Source organism: Macrotis lagotis, chromosome 2 (assembly GCF_037893015.1).
Source record: "Macrotis lagotis isolate mMagLag1 chromosome 2, bilby.v1.9.chrom.fasta, whole genome shotgun sequence".
NCBI lineage: Eukaryota > Metazoa > Chordata > Mammalia > Peramelemorphia > Peramelidae > Macrotis > Macrotis lagotis.
This window is the reverse complement of record NC_133659.1, coordinates 223211276-223228153: the sequence shown is the minus strand read 5'-3', so window position 1 is coordinate 223228153 and position 16878 is coordinate 223211276. Positions and strand designations below refer to the sequence as shown.

The window sequence follows — 16878 nt, the reverse complement described above, 5'->3', positions numbered from 1 at the left end:
CCACAAAGGGACCCAGTGAGGTAGTTCTCCTACTCAAGGTAACCGGGAAAAAAGCAGAAAGGCTCTGCTCCCTGGCCCGCCAGAGCCAAAGAGCCTCAGCCTCCCAGAGGCAGCCCCAGGGCACTGGGAGTCTCAGCTCACAGCAGCAGGGGAGTCTCCTGAGCTGCACCCTGAGGAGCACCAGGCACAAAGTGGGGGAACAGCAGGGGACCTCTGCCAGAGCAAGCACATGAAGCCCAGCCCTCAGGGCACACAGCCAGCAGCATCATCTTTCCCCAGCCCTGATCCAGGAAACAGAAGCAGGCGGAGCCAGTAAGTAGAAGCCCCCAGGGCATGAGCCCATTGAACTGAGGGAGGGGAGTGAAGAGAGAGACACTGACTACCTCTGTCCTCTGCCCCTGAAACAGGACTCTGGGGCTCTGACCACACTCAGATCCTGATCTCAGTCTAGACCCCGCCCCCATAGAACAGCAGCTCCCCCCCCCCCCCCCCCCCCAGCTCAGCCCCTTGGCAGAGGGGAGCGCTTATGGTCATTCACAGACCAGGAGGGAGGACAGAGCCACACACACTGAGACCCTTGTGGGAGTGTCCCAAAAGCTCAAGAAACACCCCAAACCAGGCCCAGGCTGGGAAAATGAGCAAGCAGAGGAAACAAAAAGAAGGCTATTGAGAAATATTTTGCAAATGAGCCCAAGAAGGACCAAAATACTCAGTCTGAAGATGAGGAAGCACAAGCTCCTGCATCTAAAGACTCCAAGAAAAACAGAAATTAGGCTCAGGCTATGATAGAGCTGAAAAAAAGACTTTGAAAATCAAATGAGGGAGTTAGAAGAAAAACTGGGAAAAGAAAGGAGAGAGATGCAGGAAAAACATGAAAATGAAGTCAGCAGCTTAGTCAAGGAAATCCAAAAAAATGCTGAAGAAAATAGCATGCTAAAAACCAGATTAGGTCAAATGGATAAAACAGTTCAAAAAGTTATTGAGGAGAAGAATGCTTCAAAAAGAAAAATTGTCCAGATGGAAAAAGAGATAAGAAAACTCTCTGAGGAGAACAAATCCTTCAGACAAAGAATAGAATTCAGGGAGATTGATGAATTTAACAGAAATCAGGAATCAATACTTCAAAACCAAAAAAATGAAAAATTAGAAGGAAATATGAAATATCTCATTGAAAAAACAACTGATATGGAAAACAGACTTAGGAAAGATAATTTAAAAATTATTGGAATACCTGAAAGTCACGATCAGGAAAAGAGCCTTGACATCATTTTCAAAGAATTACTACAGGAAAATTGCCCTGATATCCTAGAAGCAGAGGGCAAAATAGAAATGGAGAGAATCCACCGATCCCCCCGAGAAAGAGATCCTAAAAAACCAACCCCTAAGAATATTATAGCCAAGTTCCAGAACTCCCAAGTCAAAGAGAAAATATTACAAGCAGCCAGAAGGACACAGTTCAAATATCGTGGAGCTGCAGTCAGGATCACAGAGGACTTAGCAGCAGCTACATTGGAAGCTCGTAGGGCTTGGAATATAATATACCAGAAGGCAAAAGAGCTTAGAATGCAGCCAAGAATGAACTACCCAGCAAGGCTGAATGTCCTCTTCCAGGGAAAAAGATGGACTTTCAATGAACCAGGGGAATTTCAAATGTTCCTTTTGGAATGGCCAGAGCTGAACAGAAGGTTTGATCTTCAGATACAGTACTCAGGTGAAGCATGGAGATTGGAGGAGGGGGGGGAAATATGAGGGACTTAATAAGGATGAACTGCATGCATTCCTGCATAGAAAAATGACACTGATAATACTCATATGAACTTCTCAGTTAATAGAGCAGGTAGAGAGAGCTTTTATAGTTGAAGCACAGGAGAAAGCTGAATTCGAAGATAAAATATGGTGTAAAAATGGAGTCAATAGGAAAAAAAAGGGAAATGTAATAGGAGAAAGAAAAAGGAGAGGGGGAATAGTCCAAGATATTTCACATAAGATTTTTTTTATTACAATGAGCTATTGCAATGATATGGAAGGGGGGAGGCAAGGGGGAATGAGGGAAACTTTGCTCTCATCAGAGATGGCTAGGAGAGGAAACAGCAATTATACTCAATGGGGTATAGACATCTGGAGTAAGAAGGAGGGGGGAGCAGGGGGAAGGGGTGGGGATGTGAATAAAGGAGGAGAGGATGGACCATTCGGGGAGAGTGGCCAGATATAACACATTTTCTTTCTTACTTCTTGCAAGGGGCTGGGAATGGAAGGCCTGCCCAGGACCACAGGGCCAGGTAGATTCTGGGCCTAAGGGGTGGTATGGGGGCTCAGGGCTTCTTGGCCCCAGGACCAGGGATCTGTCTGCTGAGCCACTCAGCGACCCTACAGCAGAGTCATAGTGAAAGGAGAGAGAAAATATAGTACATGGTAGTGGAGAAATAAGAAAGGAGGGAGTTGCGATCAGCAATGGCAAAGGTGGAAACATATGGAAATAACTTTTGTGATGGACTTATCATAAAGAATGAGATCCACCCATGACAGAGTTGTTGGTGTTGGAACAAAAACTCAAGCACACTTTTGTTATGATTATTTGGGGGAGGGTGCAGGGCAAGTAGGGCTGGGTGGCCTGCCTGGGGCCACATAGCCTGGTGATCTTTGGTTGTCTGGGGCCAGATTTGGACCCAGGTGCTCCTGGCTCAAGGGCCAATGCTCTGTCTGCCACCCAGCCACCCCTACTATTATTACTATTTTATTTTATTTTGGGTCTTTTTTTCTTTCTTTTTTTTTGGGGGGGGGTTTTGTAGGGCAGTGGGGATCGGGTGGCTTGCATGTCACACAGCTGGGTGATTGTTGGGTTTACGAGGCTGGATATGGACTCGGGTGCTTGTGGCTCCAGGGCTGGTGCTTCGTCCGTTGCGCCACCTGGCCATACCTACAATTATTACTATTATTATTTTTTTATTTTAATTTTTTTCTCTCCCCTTTACTTTTTTCGCCCAAACAAGTCTATCTATATTCATGGGGGAGGAGGGGTATTTTGTTTACTTGTAAACAAGAATATTTTATTAATGTAAAAAAACATTTGTACAAAATGAGAATAAAAAATAAATTTAAAAGAAAAAAAAAACTACATGGTGCATATAGGATTGTAACCAGTTCTAAATTGGACAGTTAGTTGGTATCAAAGAAATTGAGATAGAAGATAGAAGATTGAACTCAGGGAACCAACGCTTAGCCAATTTGTCTGTAATTTAGAATGTGTGTGATGGGATTGGAGAGGATTTATGATATGAAATAAACCTAGAAAGGTAGACTGGAGCTGAATTGTGAAAATCAAATGGAAAGCTGAAAAGTTTGTATTTTTTCCTAGAGGCAATAGGGAGCTACTGAAGTTTCTTAAAGAGGGGATAATAGTTGTGCCTTAAGATAATTCTAAATTCCTCATTCATATGTATCTTGTTTCTCTCTCTCTCTCTCTCTCTCTCTCTCTCTCTCTCTCTCTCTCACACACACACACACACACACAGAGAATATTCTGTTTTCATTTTATACTTACTCAGATTTTATACATCCTTCAAAGTTCTACTCAAGTCCCAACTTTTCCATAAATCCTTTAACATAACCTGAGTCTACAGGGTCAAGTTGTGTGATTTCTAAATATATAAAAAAGATTTTATAATGCTTGCATACAAAAACCATATTGTTTATATGAAAATTTTTTTGACAGAATGGGATATAAAGTAGTACATTATAGTAAAGTACATAATAATAAATTAAATGAGAGTAATGTCTGAAAGAGATCTATATCCAGAAAGTGAAGAACAGTAGAAAAGTAGTCCTTGACTATTTCCCTCTGGTTTTCAGGTTCGTTGTGCTGCAGTCTTTGCCCTTGGCACTTTTGTGGGTAACTCTACAGAGAGGACTGATCATTCCACCACAATTGATCACAATGTGGCTATGATGTTAGCTCAACTTATCAATGATGGAAGCCCTATGGTCAGAAAGGTAAGTGAATTGTACTACAACAGATTAGCAGCAAAACTAGCCTTTCACTGACACACTGGAGATTTGAAATTTGGTGGTCTCATCAGTAGTAACAAGAGCCATTCACTTTTTGTCTTTGTGCATCAATTGAAGAGCAGATCCTTTAGTGCATGTTTAATTTCCTCTGATTGCCTTGCATTCAGAGCCATCTCCAGTCCTCCCTATTCATTTCTGGCCACTGGCCCCAGATGGCTCTGGAGGAAAAAGTGAGACTGATGACTTAGCACACATAGCACTCTAATTCAAATCCAATTCACATGCTTGTCATGGCATCATCTCCCTGATGTCATGGTCTATTTCAAGAAGGAAGGACAAATAACAATTTTTTTCTAAATTAATTTTCTATATTGCACAGACATATGTTTGATTCATTTAAAAATATTTGAATAGACTTTAATCTCCTATCAACTCTTATGGTAGGTTCATTCCTACCTAGAAACAACATGTAAACACATTATCGTGATTCAAAAGAGAAATAGAAAGCCCACATATAGATGTAAAAATATTTCCCCTCTGACCCCATTTGTTTGCTAGAGATGGAACAGTTTCATGAAAACTGCTTAGTTTTAAGTGTCAGTTTAAATTGAAAGAAAGTATGTGTCTTCTAAGATTACAGCTTAAATAATCAGTTTAAATCTTTTCCTAACATTTCAGATTTTAATGAAAGCAACCTTAGAAATTTCCCATATTTTCATTTTTGAAGGGTAATGTGGTGGAGAAAAAAGAACCCAAGAATCTTACTGAGGAGATCACATTGTTTTAGATCTGACTGGCATTAACTGGCCATGTGGTCATGGGCCATGGGCCATCTTTAGATTTCCTTAGCTTTCTATTTCATTAAATTAAAAGGGAATTAATTTCATTAATTAAAAAGGAATTTATGGACTCTAAGGGCTTTTCAGTTTTTCCAATTATATACTGTGAAAATTTTTGCATTCATTTTTACAAGATATTGAGTTCCAAAATTTTCTTTCTCCCCTCCCCTCTTCTGAAAATGGTAGGCTCAAGTTTGATATAGTTTATGCATGTAATTCTAACATTTCTGTGACCTTAGGTTGATTTATTATCATACCTCTTACATTCTGTATTCTTTATAAAAATAATAACTCCTTTATTGGAGTTAATTGATATATACCCAAACATGCATCTTTTTTCCCCCCCAAGAGCAGAGATTCATACAGAATTGTATCTAGAGTTCCCTTTGGAATGTTTCACTGTGTATAATAAGGTTGCCATATATCCCCTAGAACTCTCTTCAAAGGAGAAGTGGCTGCCTCAGGGCCTTAAAGAAAAGAAAAAGAGGAAAAAGAAAAAAGCAAACAGCAAAACAAATCAATACATGGGAAAAGACTGAAAATTTATGCAGTATTCCACTCCCATGGACCTCACACCTCTGGAAAGGAGTCTCAGGGGAGGTGAGAGATTGGGAAAGGCTTCCTGTAGAAGGTGAGATTTCAGCTTCAACTTTAAGGAAGCCAGGAGACCAAGATAAGGAGGGAGAGTATGCCAGGCATGGGCGACAATCACTGAAAAGGCCCGGAGTTGGGAGATAAAAGTGTCTTGTGGGAAGAACAGCCAGGAGGCCAGTGTCACTGGATCACTGAGTCCACGGGAAAGGTATAAGAAGACTCGAAGGGGGGAAGGGGTGGCACAAAGGGGTGTGGGGACCAGGTTATGAAGGGCTTTGGATCCCAAAGATGATTTTATATTTGATTCTAGAAGTGAGTGGGAATGATTTTAGCCTTAGTTTATCCCCTTCATGAACTTATGTAATACCTCCATTTTTCTTTTTAAATTGTTTTTAATACCTCCAGTTTTACCTTTTTTTTTATTGTGGTTTCCATCCATACCCACAGAAATAAGTAGGGCAGTATAACAAGTATCAAACGTGATCAAACCCTCTGCTCTACTGAACCCAATTTTATTTCCCTTAACCAAATACCTACCCTAAATCAAACTGTTCAAAAATGGAAGCATACTATCTTCCAACTTTTTTACTACTCTCTTCAGAGACACATATTTGACCCTCTATAATCATGTTATGAAGAAATTCTTAGTACCTCTTTAACTTCAGGACCTTAGTATCTCAGTAGTCTAGGTTTGTCTCTGTTGTTAGTACATGGGAATAGGAAGAAATGGTTTTGAAGAGTAGTCTCCTCTTTGGATAAATGAAGTCTATTGACCTACGTAGCCAGAACTACTTTCTGTTTTGGACAACCACCATTCCTGAGTTGATCTAGAAGATAATTATGGAGTCTGTTTGTTATAAATAAACTGTTCACTGCATCTATGAAACATGATCAACGATTCAAACCCTCTCTATTAAATTAGAATTTACCATATCTATGTTCATTTTTTTAGCCAAATTAAAGTTTAAACCTTTAATTCAAGATTTCAGTATAATAAAGGGACCTATAGTTGTCCTTTCTCATAGAATAGGTAGAGTTCCACTTAAGCTGGAGAAAAGTTTTTTGCAGGTTTTTTTTTTTGGCCTGGTGTGTTAAATAGGCCATTCCTCTGAAAGAACCTCTCTACTAATTGCAGTTTACAGAGTTTCCTTGGTTACTGAACAGTTAAGTGCTTAGCCATAGGAATACAGCTGGTGTTATCAGAGTAGAAACTGAATCTAATTTTGACTTCTAAGGCTGACTATGCATTGTCACTTATTTTTTTCCTCTAACCTGAGTATATTTTATCTGACCAAGTTTAGATCTTTAATGTGGGAATTCTGGAAGAGGACTCCACTAAATTCATATTTTTTTAAAACTTTTAATCCATCCCAAGATATATAAAGGTAAAATGGCCAATGAATATGCCAAGAACAGAATGGAAGCCACCTGTTGCAAAATGCCAGTATGATGTTTACTGTTAAATTATTTCTTTGCATGATTTTTGTGTTTGAGGAGAGAACTTTACATTTCCTTCCAATAATAGAAGCTTAACAATTAAACTGAGATTTAAAAACTATTCAAAAATTTCAGACCATTTTGTTTGGAAGAGTCATTTTTAAAACATAATACTAGTGTTAAAATACAAATAGTCATTACTAGAATGATTCAATATTCAAAAGCATTTTTCAAGTACCTACTATTTGCTAAGCACTTTAGTAAATATTACAAGTTCAAATAAATCCCTACTCTCAAGGAACTTGCCTTCTAATGGAGATAGGCATATATGGAATAATTGTAAAGAGAATAAATACAAAGTATTTAAGAATGAGGACACTAAAAATTACCACATCAGGAAAGGTTTCATGTTGAAGGTGGTGGTTCTTAAAATAAATCTTAAAAGAAGAGATGAATTTTGTGAAGCGTTACAAGAAGAGGAGAATGCATTCTACACATGGAGGAGACCTGATGTAAAGGCAGAAAAACAGGAAATGGATTCCTGTATTTGAGGAGTAGAGAGAAGGTCAATTTGGCAATGTCACAGGCTATGGAAACAGTAATATATAATGAGAACAGAAAAATAGATTTTTTTTAAAAGTTTAAAAGCTAAACAGATGAGTTCATATTTTCTTCTAGCAGTAAAAGGAAGCCATTGAGTAAGAGAATGACATTTATATTCTGTGCTTATGAAAAATCATTTTTGGCAATAATGTAGGTGATATGCTAGAATTTGGAAAGATGAGACAAGGAGATGAATAAATGGTACATTACAACATTCTAAGCAGAGGTGAATAAGACCTGAAATAAAATGGTGCTTTTGTGATTAGAGAGAAGGGGGGTCAGATGCAAAAGATGATATGAAAGGAAATATTGCAAAGCTTGACCACTGAACAAATGCTGAGGGAAGGAAAATTGTATACTGAATCTAGGAAACTGGAATAATAGTAATGCCTTGCACAAAAATAGAGAAGTTTGGAAGATGAGTGGTTTGGGAGAGGTAAGATAATGAATTCTGTGTTTGGACATGATCAATTGAAATGTGTCCGGGACATCTAGTTTGAAAGGTACATTTAGGGTGACAATATGTGATTCCAAAAGAGGAAAGGCAGGCTAGAAAGGTAAAGTGTCCAGAAGAGCATGATCAGCAATGTTATGCAGCAGAGAATCAAGCAAGAAAAGTACCACAAAAAATATCTTTTTGGCAAGAACTCATTGATAATTTTGAGAAGAGCAGTTGCTGTTAAATGATGAAGTAGACAGATAATGAAGAAAAGATGAAAGAGCTGGTGGTAGGGGATAGTGAGACTGGGTTTTTTAAAAGATGTTAAGGGGAGAGCCACAACTCAGATGCCCCCCCCCCATTTCTAATCCGATTGTACTAATTTGAGACTTCACTGTCTGACTTCTTCACATTGCCCTCTACTTAGATACCCTTCCTACACCCCTCCCCCACCCTGCCCCTTGCTTTTTCTGTTTCCTCTTGTATTTTGTCTTACTCTCTATTTAATTAATTTTAAGTTCTTTGAGGGCAAGGACTGGCTTTCTCTTTTTGTATTTGTCTTATAGCATTTATCATATTGATACAGAATAGGTGCTAATTTGTTGGGAGATAAAATCTGACTCATTGACTATTGATTAGAAAGTAGAAATGTAAGACAATGGCTTGAGGAAATGATACAGTTTGTTGAATATTTCTACAAATGGAAAAAACAGGAGTGATTACTTAAAGGCAACAGGAAAAAAGAGAGGTTGAAGATCTATCACAGAGACTTTAATTGGAGGCAGTCTGATGGAGATAGGAGGATATGCGATTGCCACTGGCAAAGAGAAAGACTAGACTACCTTGGGGGGAAAGGGAGATAGAAATAGCAACAAGATTTGAGATGAATAAAGGAATAGAAGAGGGAACTAATGGAAAATGACATGTCAGAATTAAGAAAAAAATAAATATTTTTCCCTACCCAAATAAAAACCATCCTTCTCTTCCCACCCCAGCCCCCAGACACACTCTTTGTAGTTGCTGGTAAATATTTAGTTTGTCAGAGATTGAATTTTACCAGAATTCCATTCTCTGTCCTTGAGAGATCCTAAAAGTGATTCCTTTTCTTCTAGCATTACCATTTTTGAGAGTTATTACTACAATATCTATCTCATAGGATTGTTATAAAGAAAGCACTTAGCAAACTTTAATGCATTATATTAATGTGACTTATTAGAATAATTACTTAGAATTTGTGTCAAATAAACCTAGTCTTATCAGCCATTTAGTTGACACCACATATGTTTTAGACCTTCCAACTTGCCATGCTGTATTTTTGACATACATAACTAAAGATTATCATCAGAGTAGGATCACTCCATGATCTTATCTTTTTCAATGCCTTAAGTAGAATTTATTGTAAAAGGCAAGTTTTCTCTTGATCTTGTAACTCTTTGCCCAGTTAGCCTCTTAAATATTGTTATTTCTTGAAGGTCTTGGTTTAAAGAACCTGTTATGTGTATTTTCTTAAACAAAAAAAGGATAATAGATGACATTTGATTAATGTCTTAAATGAATAAAGTAAGAATATTACTAAAATTTCTGCCACTTTCAAATTTATTTCCAATGTGATTGTAATCTTGAAGTGCCCTTGTTGTAGTACTCTCTGTTCTAAAATAGAGATACAGTAAAGACTTTTTCTTGAGTTTTAAAGAACAGTTTTAAATTCTAGGGCTTTTGGCCTAGAAAACTTAGAAAGTTTTAAGATAGGCACACTCACATATTATCTCTATACAATTGTAATTTCAGATATGTTTTTGATTTTTTTAAAAAAGGAATACATTAAATATCAATTCTAATAAATAGATAAGTTTTGTAATTTGAGTGACATTATTAGCAATGAGCATTGAACTCTGAAATGTGTTCCCTTTTCTACTCTACCTATGTGTGTGTGTGAGAGTGTGTGTGTGTGTGTGTGTGTGTGTGTGTGTGTGTGTGTGTGTACACACACACATATAAAACATCTCCATTTAGAATTTTCTAGTTGGTCTCTTCAAATCCTGCCACTAATAGGTGGACTCTAAATTAGGTGTGATGCCATTACCTCTTTGGAGATTTGTTCTATGAAGACAATATTCTTATCTCAATAACATTTTAGTTTCAGAATTTTTTTATGACATTTGTTACAGGACATAACAGAGCTGTTTCCCAATGCAAAGGCCGAGTCTTATGTTTTCAACCTCAAATCATGTATTTTGTATTAATCTTGACTTTGTTTCTAAGTAGCTCCTCAGGTTCTTGAGGTCAAGCAGCTAGCCTGGTCTATTGGTTAAATTAGACTGGTTTTCCACAATAAGAGTTCCTTCTAAGTCAATCATTTACGCCACAGATAAGTGTTGTTTTTCCCTTTCCCTCTCTTCAGGAACTGGTGGTAGCTCTGAGTCATCTTGTGGTTCAGTATGAGAGCAATTTTTGCACAGTAGCCTTGCAATTCATTGAAGAAGAAAAGAACTATCCTCTGCCTTCTCCAGCTACCACAGGTACATCTTTACCCTTTGTGTAACTGGAAAACTTTGACCTGCTCAGAGCTATGATTATTCTGAAACAATAACCCTTCTCTACCAAAAAAAAAAATCCTTTTTCATGGGTTGTTTAATTTTACTAACCCCTACTTCCCAAGAATGGTATATTCACAGACTTTTTGGTTATTTGTTTAGCTTTGAGGATTCACCAGCTGTTCCATATGCTATTTTCTTTCTTCTCCTTGTTCTCATGTGATTGGCTTCATTTAGGAAAGAAAAGGGTATTGCCACTGACTCGTTTATTTTTCCTTATTTAATGTCATTTTGGAAATTGCATATGGTGAAAAATCTCAAAGGATAACAACTGCCACAACAAGAACTTGAGGAAGAGAAAATTTAACTCTCCTTGTGATGAGTGATTAAATCATTCCTTTATCTATAACTGTGAATATATTAGATAGCCATCTTTTCCTTCTTTTTGCCCTTTTACCTGGAATTTGTAGTCATCTTTAACATTTACATCTCAGACTTAAAAGGATCTTAAAGGACAAGTAGAACTGCTCTTGCTTCTAAAATTCATCTCTTGCAGTAAGGACGATCAGTTAGTTGTTTTCTATCAGTACTATTGTGTTTGATAACTCTGGGAAGCAGAAGACGAATTAACTTGTCCAATGAAAAAAGACAGTGAAATTTAAAAGCAGATTGTAACTAGCAGACTTGAAAGCCAGTCAGACACCAGGGCTGTAAACCAAGCTAGGTCACGGTTGAAAGAGTAATTCAAAAAGAAACAAACCTCTAAATTGATCATTAATAGCACTTCTTATCACATACTGTTTTCTTAAAAGGTCATCCATCCCAGAAATAATTATGACCAATTCTCATTAGGTTAGGATAATATACACTTCTATGAGCTACAAAATGTGTATTTTTTCTCAATTTTTTCCACTTTTAATGTTCTTAATTTTTGAACTCTTGTTTTGTTAAAGTGTATCCCACAGGTATTTACCACATTTGAAACCAGCAAGTGGTAGTCTTTTGTTGTTTTTTTTTTTGACCCTTTGCTCCAAAAATCTTTTGTCTCTATTATTATTGGATACTTAATCCCTTTTACCAGTTGGAGAATGTATTTCTCTATGTTTAAGTCTGCTATTTACCCTTTTCCCCTCTATATTCTTTTTTCCTTCTTTCCATCTAGAAGGGGGAAGTTTGACACCTGTGCGAGATGGTCCATGTACACCTAGACTTCGTTCAGTCAGCTCCTATGGAAATATTAGAGCAGTTACTACAGCAAGAAGTTTGAACAAGTCTTTGCAGAATCTGAGCTTGACAGAAGAATGTAAGATAATAGAATTTTCAGTGTTAGAAGGGAGCTTTATCTTTACTACTTTTTCTATATATTGTTCCTGTTTACCTTCTCTATTCATACACTTATGCCATGAAATACCATCTGCTAACATTTTTATTAGCCAACTGCTTGTATACAGTATCAGTTACCAATTATTGATTGTAGACTATTTTCAGAGTAATTATAGTTAACTAAGTGTGCAGCAATCAAACAAACCCATCTTGATGACTTATTTTAACCACCAGTAGATAATCTAAACCTTCTAATTTATAATTAGTAGACATTAAGTATAAAGAGTTTATTAGGTTTAAAAAAAAAAAGAAAGTTTATTGGGAGTGCATTTTTTCCCAAAGAATTGTGTCTGTGTGCATGCATGCATTCTATTCTTTTTTAGGTGTGTTATATACTTTAAAAGCATGTAATTGTGTAAGACTAAGTGATTGGTTACCAGAGAATAATGCTTAACTTTTTCTCCATCTCTCCTGCCTTGCTTTTGTACAGCTGGAAGCTCTGTAGCATTTTCCCCAGGCAATCTCAGCACCAGTAGCAGTGCAAGCAGCACCTTGGGCAGCCCTGAAAATGAAGAGTATATCCTTTCATTTGAGACAATTGATAAGATGAGAAGAGTCAGCTCTTATTCTTCCCTAAACTCACTCATAGGTAAGCTACATAGTTTCTTCTCTTGAGAGCCCTTCCATCTCTGAGATTTCTGATTCTCAAATTTGTCTCCAGTTTGATTTTTTTTTGCTTGCCTGCTTACTACCATGAAGATTCTCTCTCTCTAGAACAAAATTAAACTTTTCCACAGCATTTCCATGTTAGATAGTTTACCATCTAGAAAGATCAAATTCTCTTACTTTGAGGAAATGAACAAGCATTACTGTGGAAGTAATCAAGAGCTGAAATTGTTAGTAAAGTTATTTGCCATTTCCTTAATTACCTTATGTTTTTTCTCTTTATACTTATTCCATATATGCTTAAACCCCATTTTTGTAAAGATGATATTCTAGCTGCTCCTTATATCTATAGTTGAGCATATAATTTCAAGGAGGAGCATGATAGATGGGCATGTAAGAGTTTTAGTTTGCAAAAGTCTATTCACCTTCCTTTTAGACATCTTTCATCTTCCTTTTAGACAGCATTTGAACTGTTTGGGGTAAACTAAGTAACAAAGGCTAGAAGAGCATCCTTGATACTCTGAGAATTTTGGGAATGCCAAATGTTATTATGTTCCACATTATTGCTTCTAAGCATTCTATTATCATTTATTCAATTCAGGGGAAAGCATCCTCATTTTGATGTCATTTCAACCACATTCATACCCCCCCCCAAAAAAAAGGCAAAAAACAATCTTAACTATCAAGGAGCTTACAGTTTGATGGGGAAAATGACATGCAAACAACTTAAACAAGCAAGATATTTACAGATAAATTTAAGTTAATCTCAGAGGGACAGCACTAGTTTGAGGCTTAGAAAAGGTAGCTTGTAGAAGATGGAATTTTAGTTGAGACTTGAAGTGAATGAGACAAACCAGGAGGCAGAGATGAGGAAAGAATGAGAGTATTCTAGACATGGGAGGAGTCAATCCAAAGGCAAAGAGAAATAAGATATTATGACCTATTTGAGAAACAGAAAAAAGACCAATGTTCAAAGGGATCAAAGTATGAAAGGGAGAATAAAATACGGTGAAGATGCAAAAGACATGTTAGAACTAGGTTTGATTTTGAAGGGTTGTAAAAACCAAACAGAGAAGTTTGTTTTAAGTGAAAGGAATAGCTATTGTACTAAATGATAATAAACATCCATAAGCATCTTTACAGTGTTGATCATCAAGCTGAATCTAATAAGATGAAATTTAATAGGATATCACATAGTCTTGCACTTAGGCACCAGAAATCAATTTCACAAGAAAAAGCTAAGGGAGACATGGATCTACAACAATTATACTGAAAGGAATCTTGGATTTTTGGTAGATCACAAGCTCCAATTCAGTCAACAGTATGACATGATAAGTAAAAACAGCCATGCATTAAGAGGGGCCTAGTTTCTAGGAATAGAGAGGTGATAATCCTACTTTATAAACTCTGTCCTTGTCAGAACTCCTTTGAAGTATTATATTCAGTTATGACCACTTACATTAAGAACATTGATAAGCTGGAGAATTTCCAGAGAGGAAAACCAGATTGATGAAGAGCCTTGCATCTATTACATGAGAAACAATTAAAGGAAGTGGATATATTTAGCCTAGTGGAAAAAAGACTTGGGGGCACATTATAGCTCTTTGAAAGAATAGCCTTTAAATATGTTATTGGAATTGTTTTGTTTGGGAAGAAATGGGAACAATGGGTCTAATGTTATAAAGAGTTTTCAGATTTATCCTAATAATTGTTGTCCAAAAGTGAAATGCCATTCCTTTAAAGGTGATGGGTTTCCACCCTCCTTGGAAGTCTTCGGGTAGAGATCAGATGACTACTTTTCAGCTATGTTACCATGGGAATTCCATATGAAGACCCTTCCATCTCTCAAATTTTGCGATTCTGTTATCCTAAAATTAATAGGGAGTTTCTGGGGAATGTTGAGTAAAGAAGTTTCATGCTCAGATCTGTATTTAAGAAAAACATCATTCCTCCAGCTATAAAGTGGATTTAAGAAAAAATTTAAGAAAAAATTTAAGAAAATTTAAGGAAAAAATCATTCCTCCATTTATAAAGAGGATAACCTCTGTTTAAAGATGAATTAGGAACCCATTGTCATAATATCTTGTGTGATATGAAGATCCATTTGAGTCCCCAGGACTCTTGGAGAGGGGGAGGTGGGTCTATAAGGCAAAAGCTATTTTCATAATTATGCTAATTTATTCCATAATGATGTTAACATAGTAAATATTGTTAGATGTAGACCATATTAACAAAAGCTCTTTGAGGAGTACTCAGAGTATCAAGAGATCATCCTATTGAGTACAACTGATCTAGATGAAAGGTAATTAGATGAAAGACCCTAGATGAAGGGTTTGAACAATAGAGGTAGCTGTTTTGAATAGAGAAAAGGGATCAGGCACAAGAGATTTTTGTGGAGCTAAATATAACAAAATTTAACAACCAATCAGATATGTAAAGTGAGGGAAAGAGAAGGTCATAAATCTGAAAGACTAAAAATGTTATGTTGCCTTCCACAGAAATAGAAAAGATGGAAGAGAGGGGGCTTTTAGGAGGAAAATTAATCAATTCTTTTTTTTTTTGTCATGTTGATTTTAAGTTGTTCTTGGAATAGCCAGTTTAAAATGTCCAGTAAGCAGTCTGTTGTAATACTAAGGCTCAGAGGAGAGTCAGTCTGGATATATAGATCTATGAGTCATCTGCAAAAATTTGTTGACTTTTTCAGTTGTGTCCAACTCTTTGTGACCCCATTTGGGGTTTTTCTGGCAAAGAAACTGAAGTGATTTGCCATGTCCCTCTCTAGCTTATTTTATAGATGATGAAAGTGAGGCAAACAGGGTAAAGTGACTTACCCCAAATCACAGAAGTAGTAAGTGTCTGAGCCTGGATTTGAACTCAGTTCTTCTTAACTCAGTGCCCAGCATTTATCCACTACATCAATCAGCCACCCTGCAGTTATCAGCATAGAGATAATCATTAAACCCATGGTGACCTATGGTGGTAATACCAAGTATGGGTGAGAGAGAAAGGAAGAGGGAACAGGCACAGTTAGAAAGTGCAATATGAATAATGAGCCAACAAAAAGAGTTTGAAGGGGAGATGGACAGGTAGGAAAGAATAGTGTTATGAGCCACACTGAGAAAAGAGTTCATTCAGTAAGAAAACCTGGTCCAACTGTATCATATGTAGCAGTCAAGTGAAGCAGGATGAAGATTAAGAAAAGATTGTCAGAGCTTGTAATTAAGAGCTCACATGTAACTTTTTTTTTTTTTAGGTTTTTTTGGCAAGGCAATGGGGTTAAGTGGCTTGCCCAAGGCCACACAGCTAGGTATTTATTAAGTGTCTGAGGCCAGATCTGAACTCAGGTACTCCTTACTCTAGGGCCGGCACTCTATCCACTGCACCACCTAGCTGCCCCGTAGCTTTGTTTTTTAAAGAAATATTTTATTTATTTTGAGTTTTACAATTTTTCCCCCCATTCTTGCTTCCCTCCCCCCACCCCCACAGAAGTCATTCTGTTAGTGTTTACATTGGTTCCATGTTATACATTGATCTCAGTTGAATGTGATGACAGAGAAATCATATCCTTAAGGAAGAAAAATAAAGTATGAGATAGTAAAATTACATAATAATATAATGCTTTTTCCCCCTAATTTGACGGTAATAGTCTTTGGTCTTTGTTCAAAGTCCATACTTCTTTCTCTGGATACAGATGGTATTATCCATTACAGATAGCTCAAAATTGTCCATGGTTGTTGCACTGAAGGGATGAGCAAGTCCATCAGGGTTGATCTTCACCCCCATGATGCTGTTAGGGTTTACAGTGTTTTTCTGGTTCTGCTCATCTCGCTCAGCATCAGTTCATGCAAATCTTTCCAGGCTTCCCTGAATTCCCATCCCTCTTGGTTTCTAATAGAACAATAGTGTTCCATGGCATACATATATCACAATTTGTTAAACCATTCCCCAATTGAAGGACATTCACTAAATTTCCATTTTTTGCCACCACAAACAGGGCTGCTATAAATATTTTTGTACAAGTGATGTTTTTACCCTTTTTTATCATCTCTTCAGGGTATAAACCCAGTTGTGGTATTGCTGGATCAAAGGGTATGTACACTTTTGTTGCCCTTTAGGCATAATCCCAAATTGCTCCCCAAAAGACTGGATGAGTTCACAGCTCCACCAACAATCACATGTAGCTTTTAGAGGAAAATTTCCAGTTGAGTCATATGATGGGAAGACAGATTACAAAGAATAGAGGAGTGAGTTAGAGAAGGGGAAGTAAATACCTCTAAAAGTTTGGCTGAGAAAGAAAGGAAAGATACAGGACAATGTCTTGAAGGGATAATAGGGTCCAGTGAAGGATTTTAAAGGCAGAAGAGATGGTCATAATTGAAGATGGTAGGGAAAACACCAATAGAAGTTGAAAATAGAGGACTTGAATCTTATAGAGAAG

The 16878-nt window shown here is 37.1% G+C and overlaps 1 protein-coding gene across 8 annotated transcripts in view; it reads left to right on the top strand.

Moving 5' to 3' along the window:
- RPTOR (regulatory associated protein of MTOR complex 1) overlaps window positions 1-16878 on the top strand; it is a 552432-nt gene that overhangs the window by 402164 nt on the left and 133390 nt on the right. For 4 of the 8 annotated variants that reach the window (XM_074224956.1, XM_074224957.1, XM_074224958.1 and 1 more), the window contains exons 17-21: window positions 3850-3990; window positions 5277-5444; window positions 10319-10436; window positions 11614-11754; window positions 12265-12423. In XM_074224956.1, coding sequence (XP_074081057.1) covers window positions 3850-3990; window positions 5277-5444; window positions 10319-10436; window positions 11614-11754; window positions 12265-12423 — 727 coding nt within the window. The remainder of the gene's footprint in view (window positions 1-3849; window positions 3991-5276; window positions 5445-10318; window positions 10437-11613; window positions 11755-12264; window positions 12424-16878) is intronic. The other 4 variants (XM_074224961.1, XM_074224962.1, XM_074224963.1 and 1 more) reach the window with 2 other exon arrangements.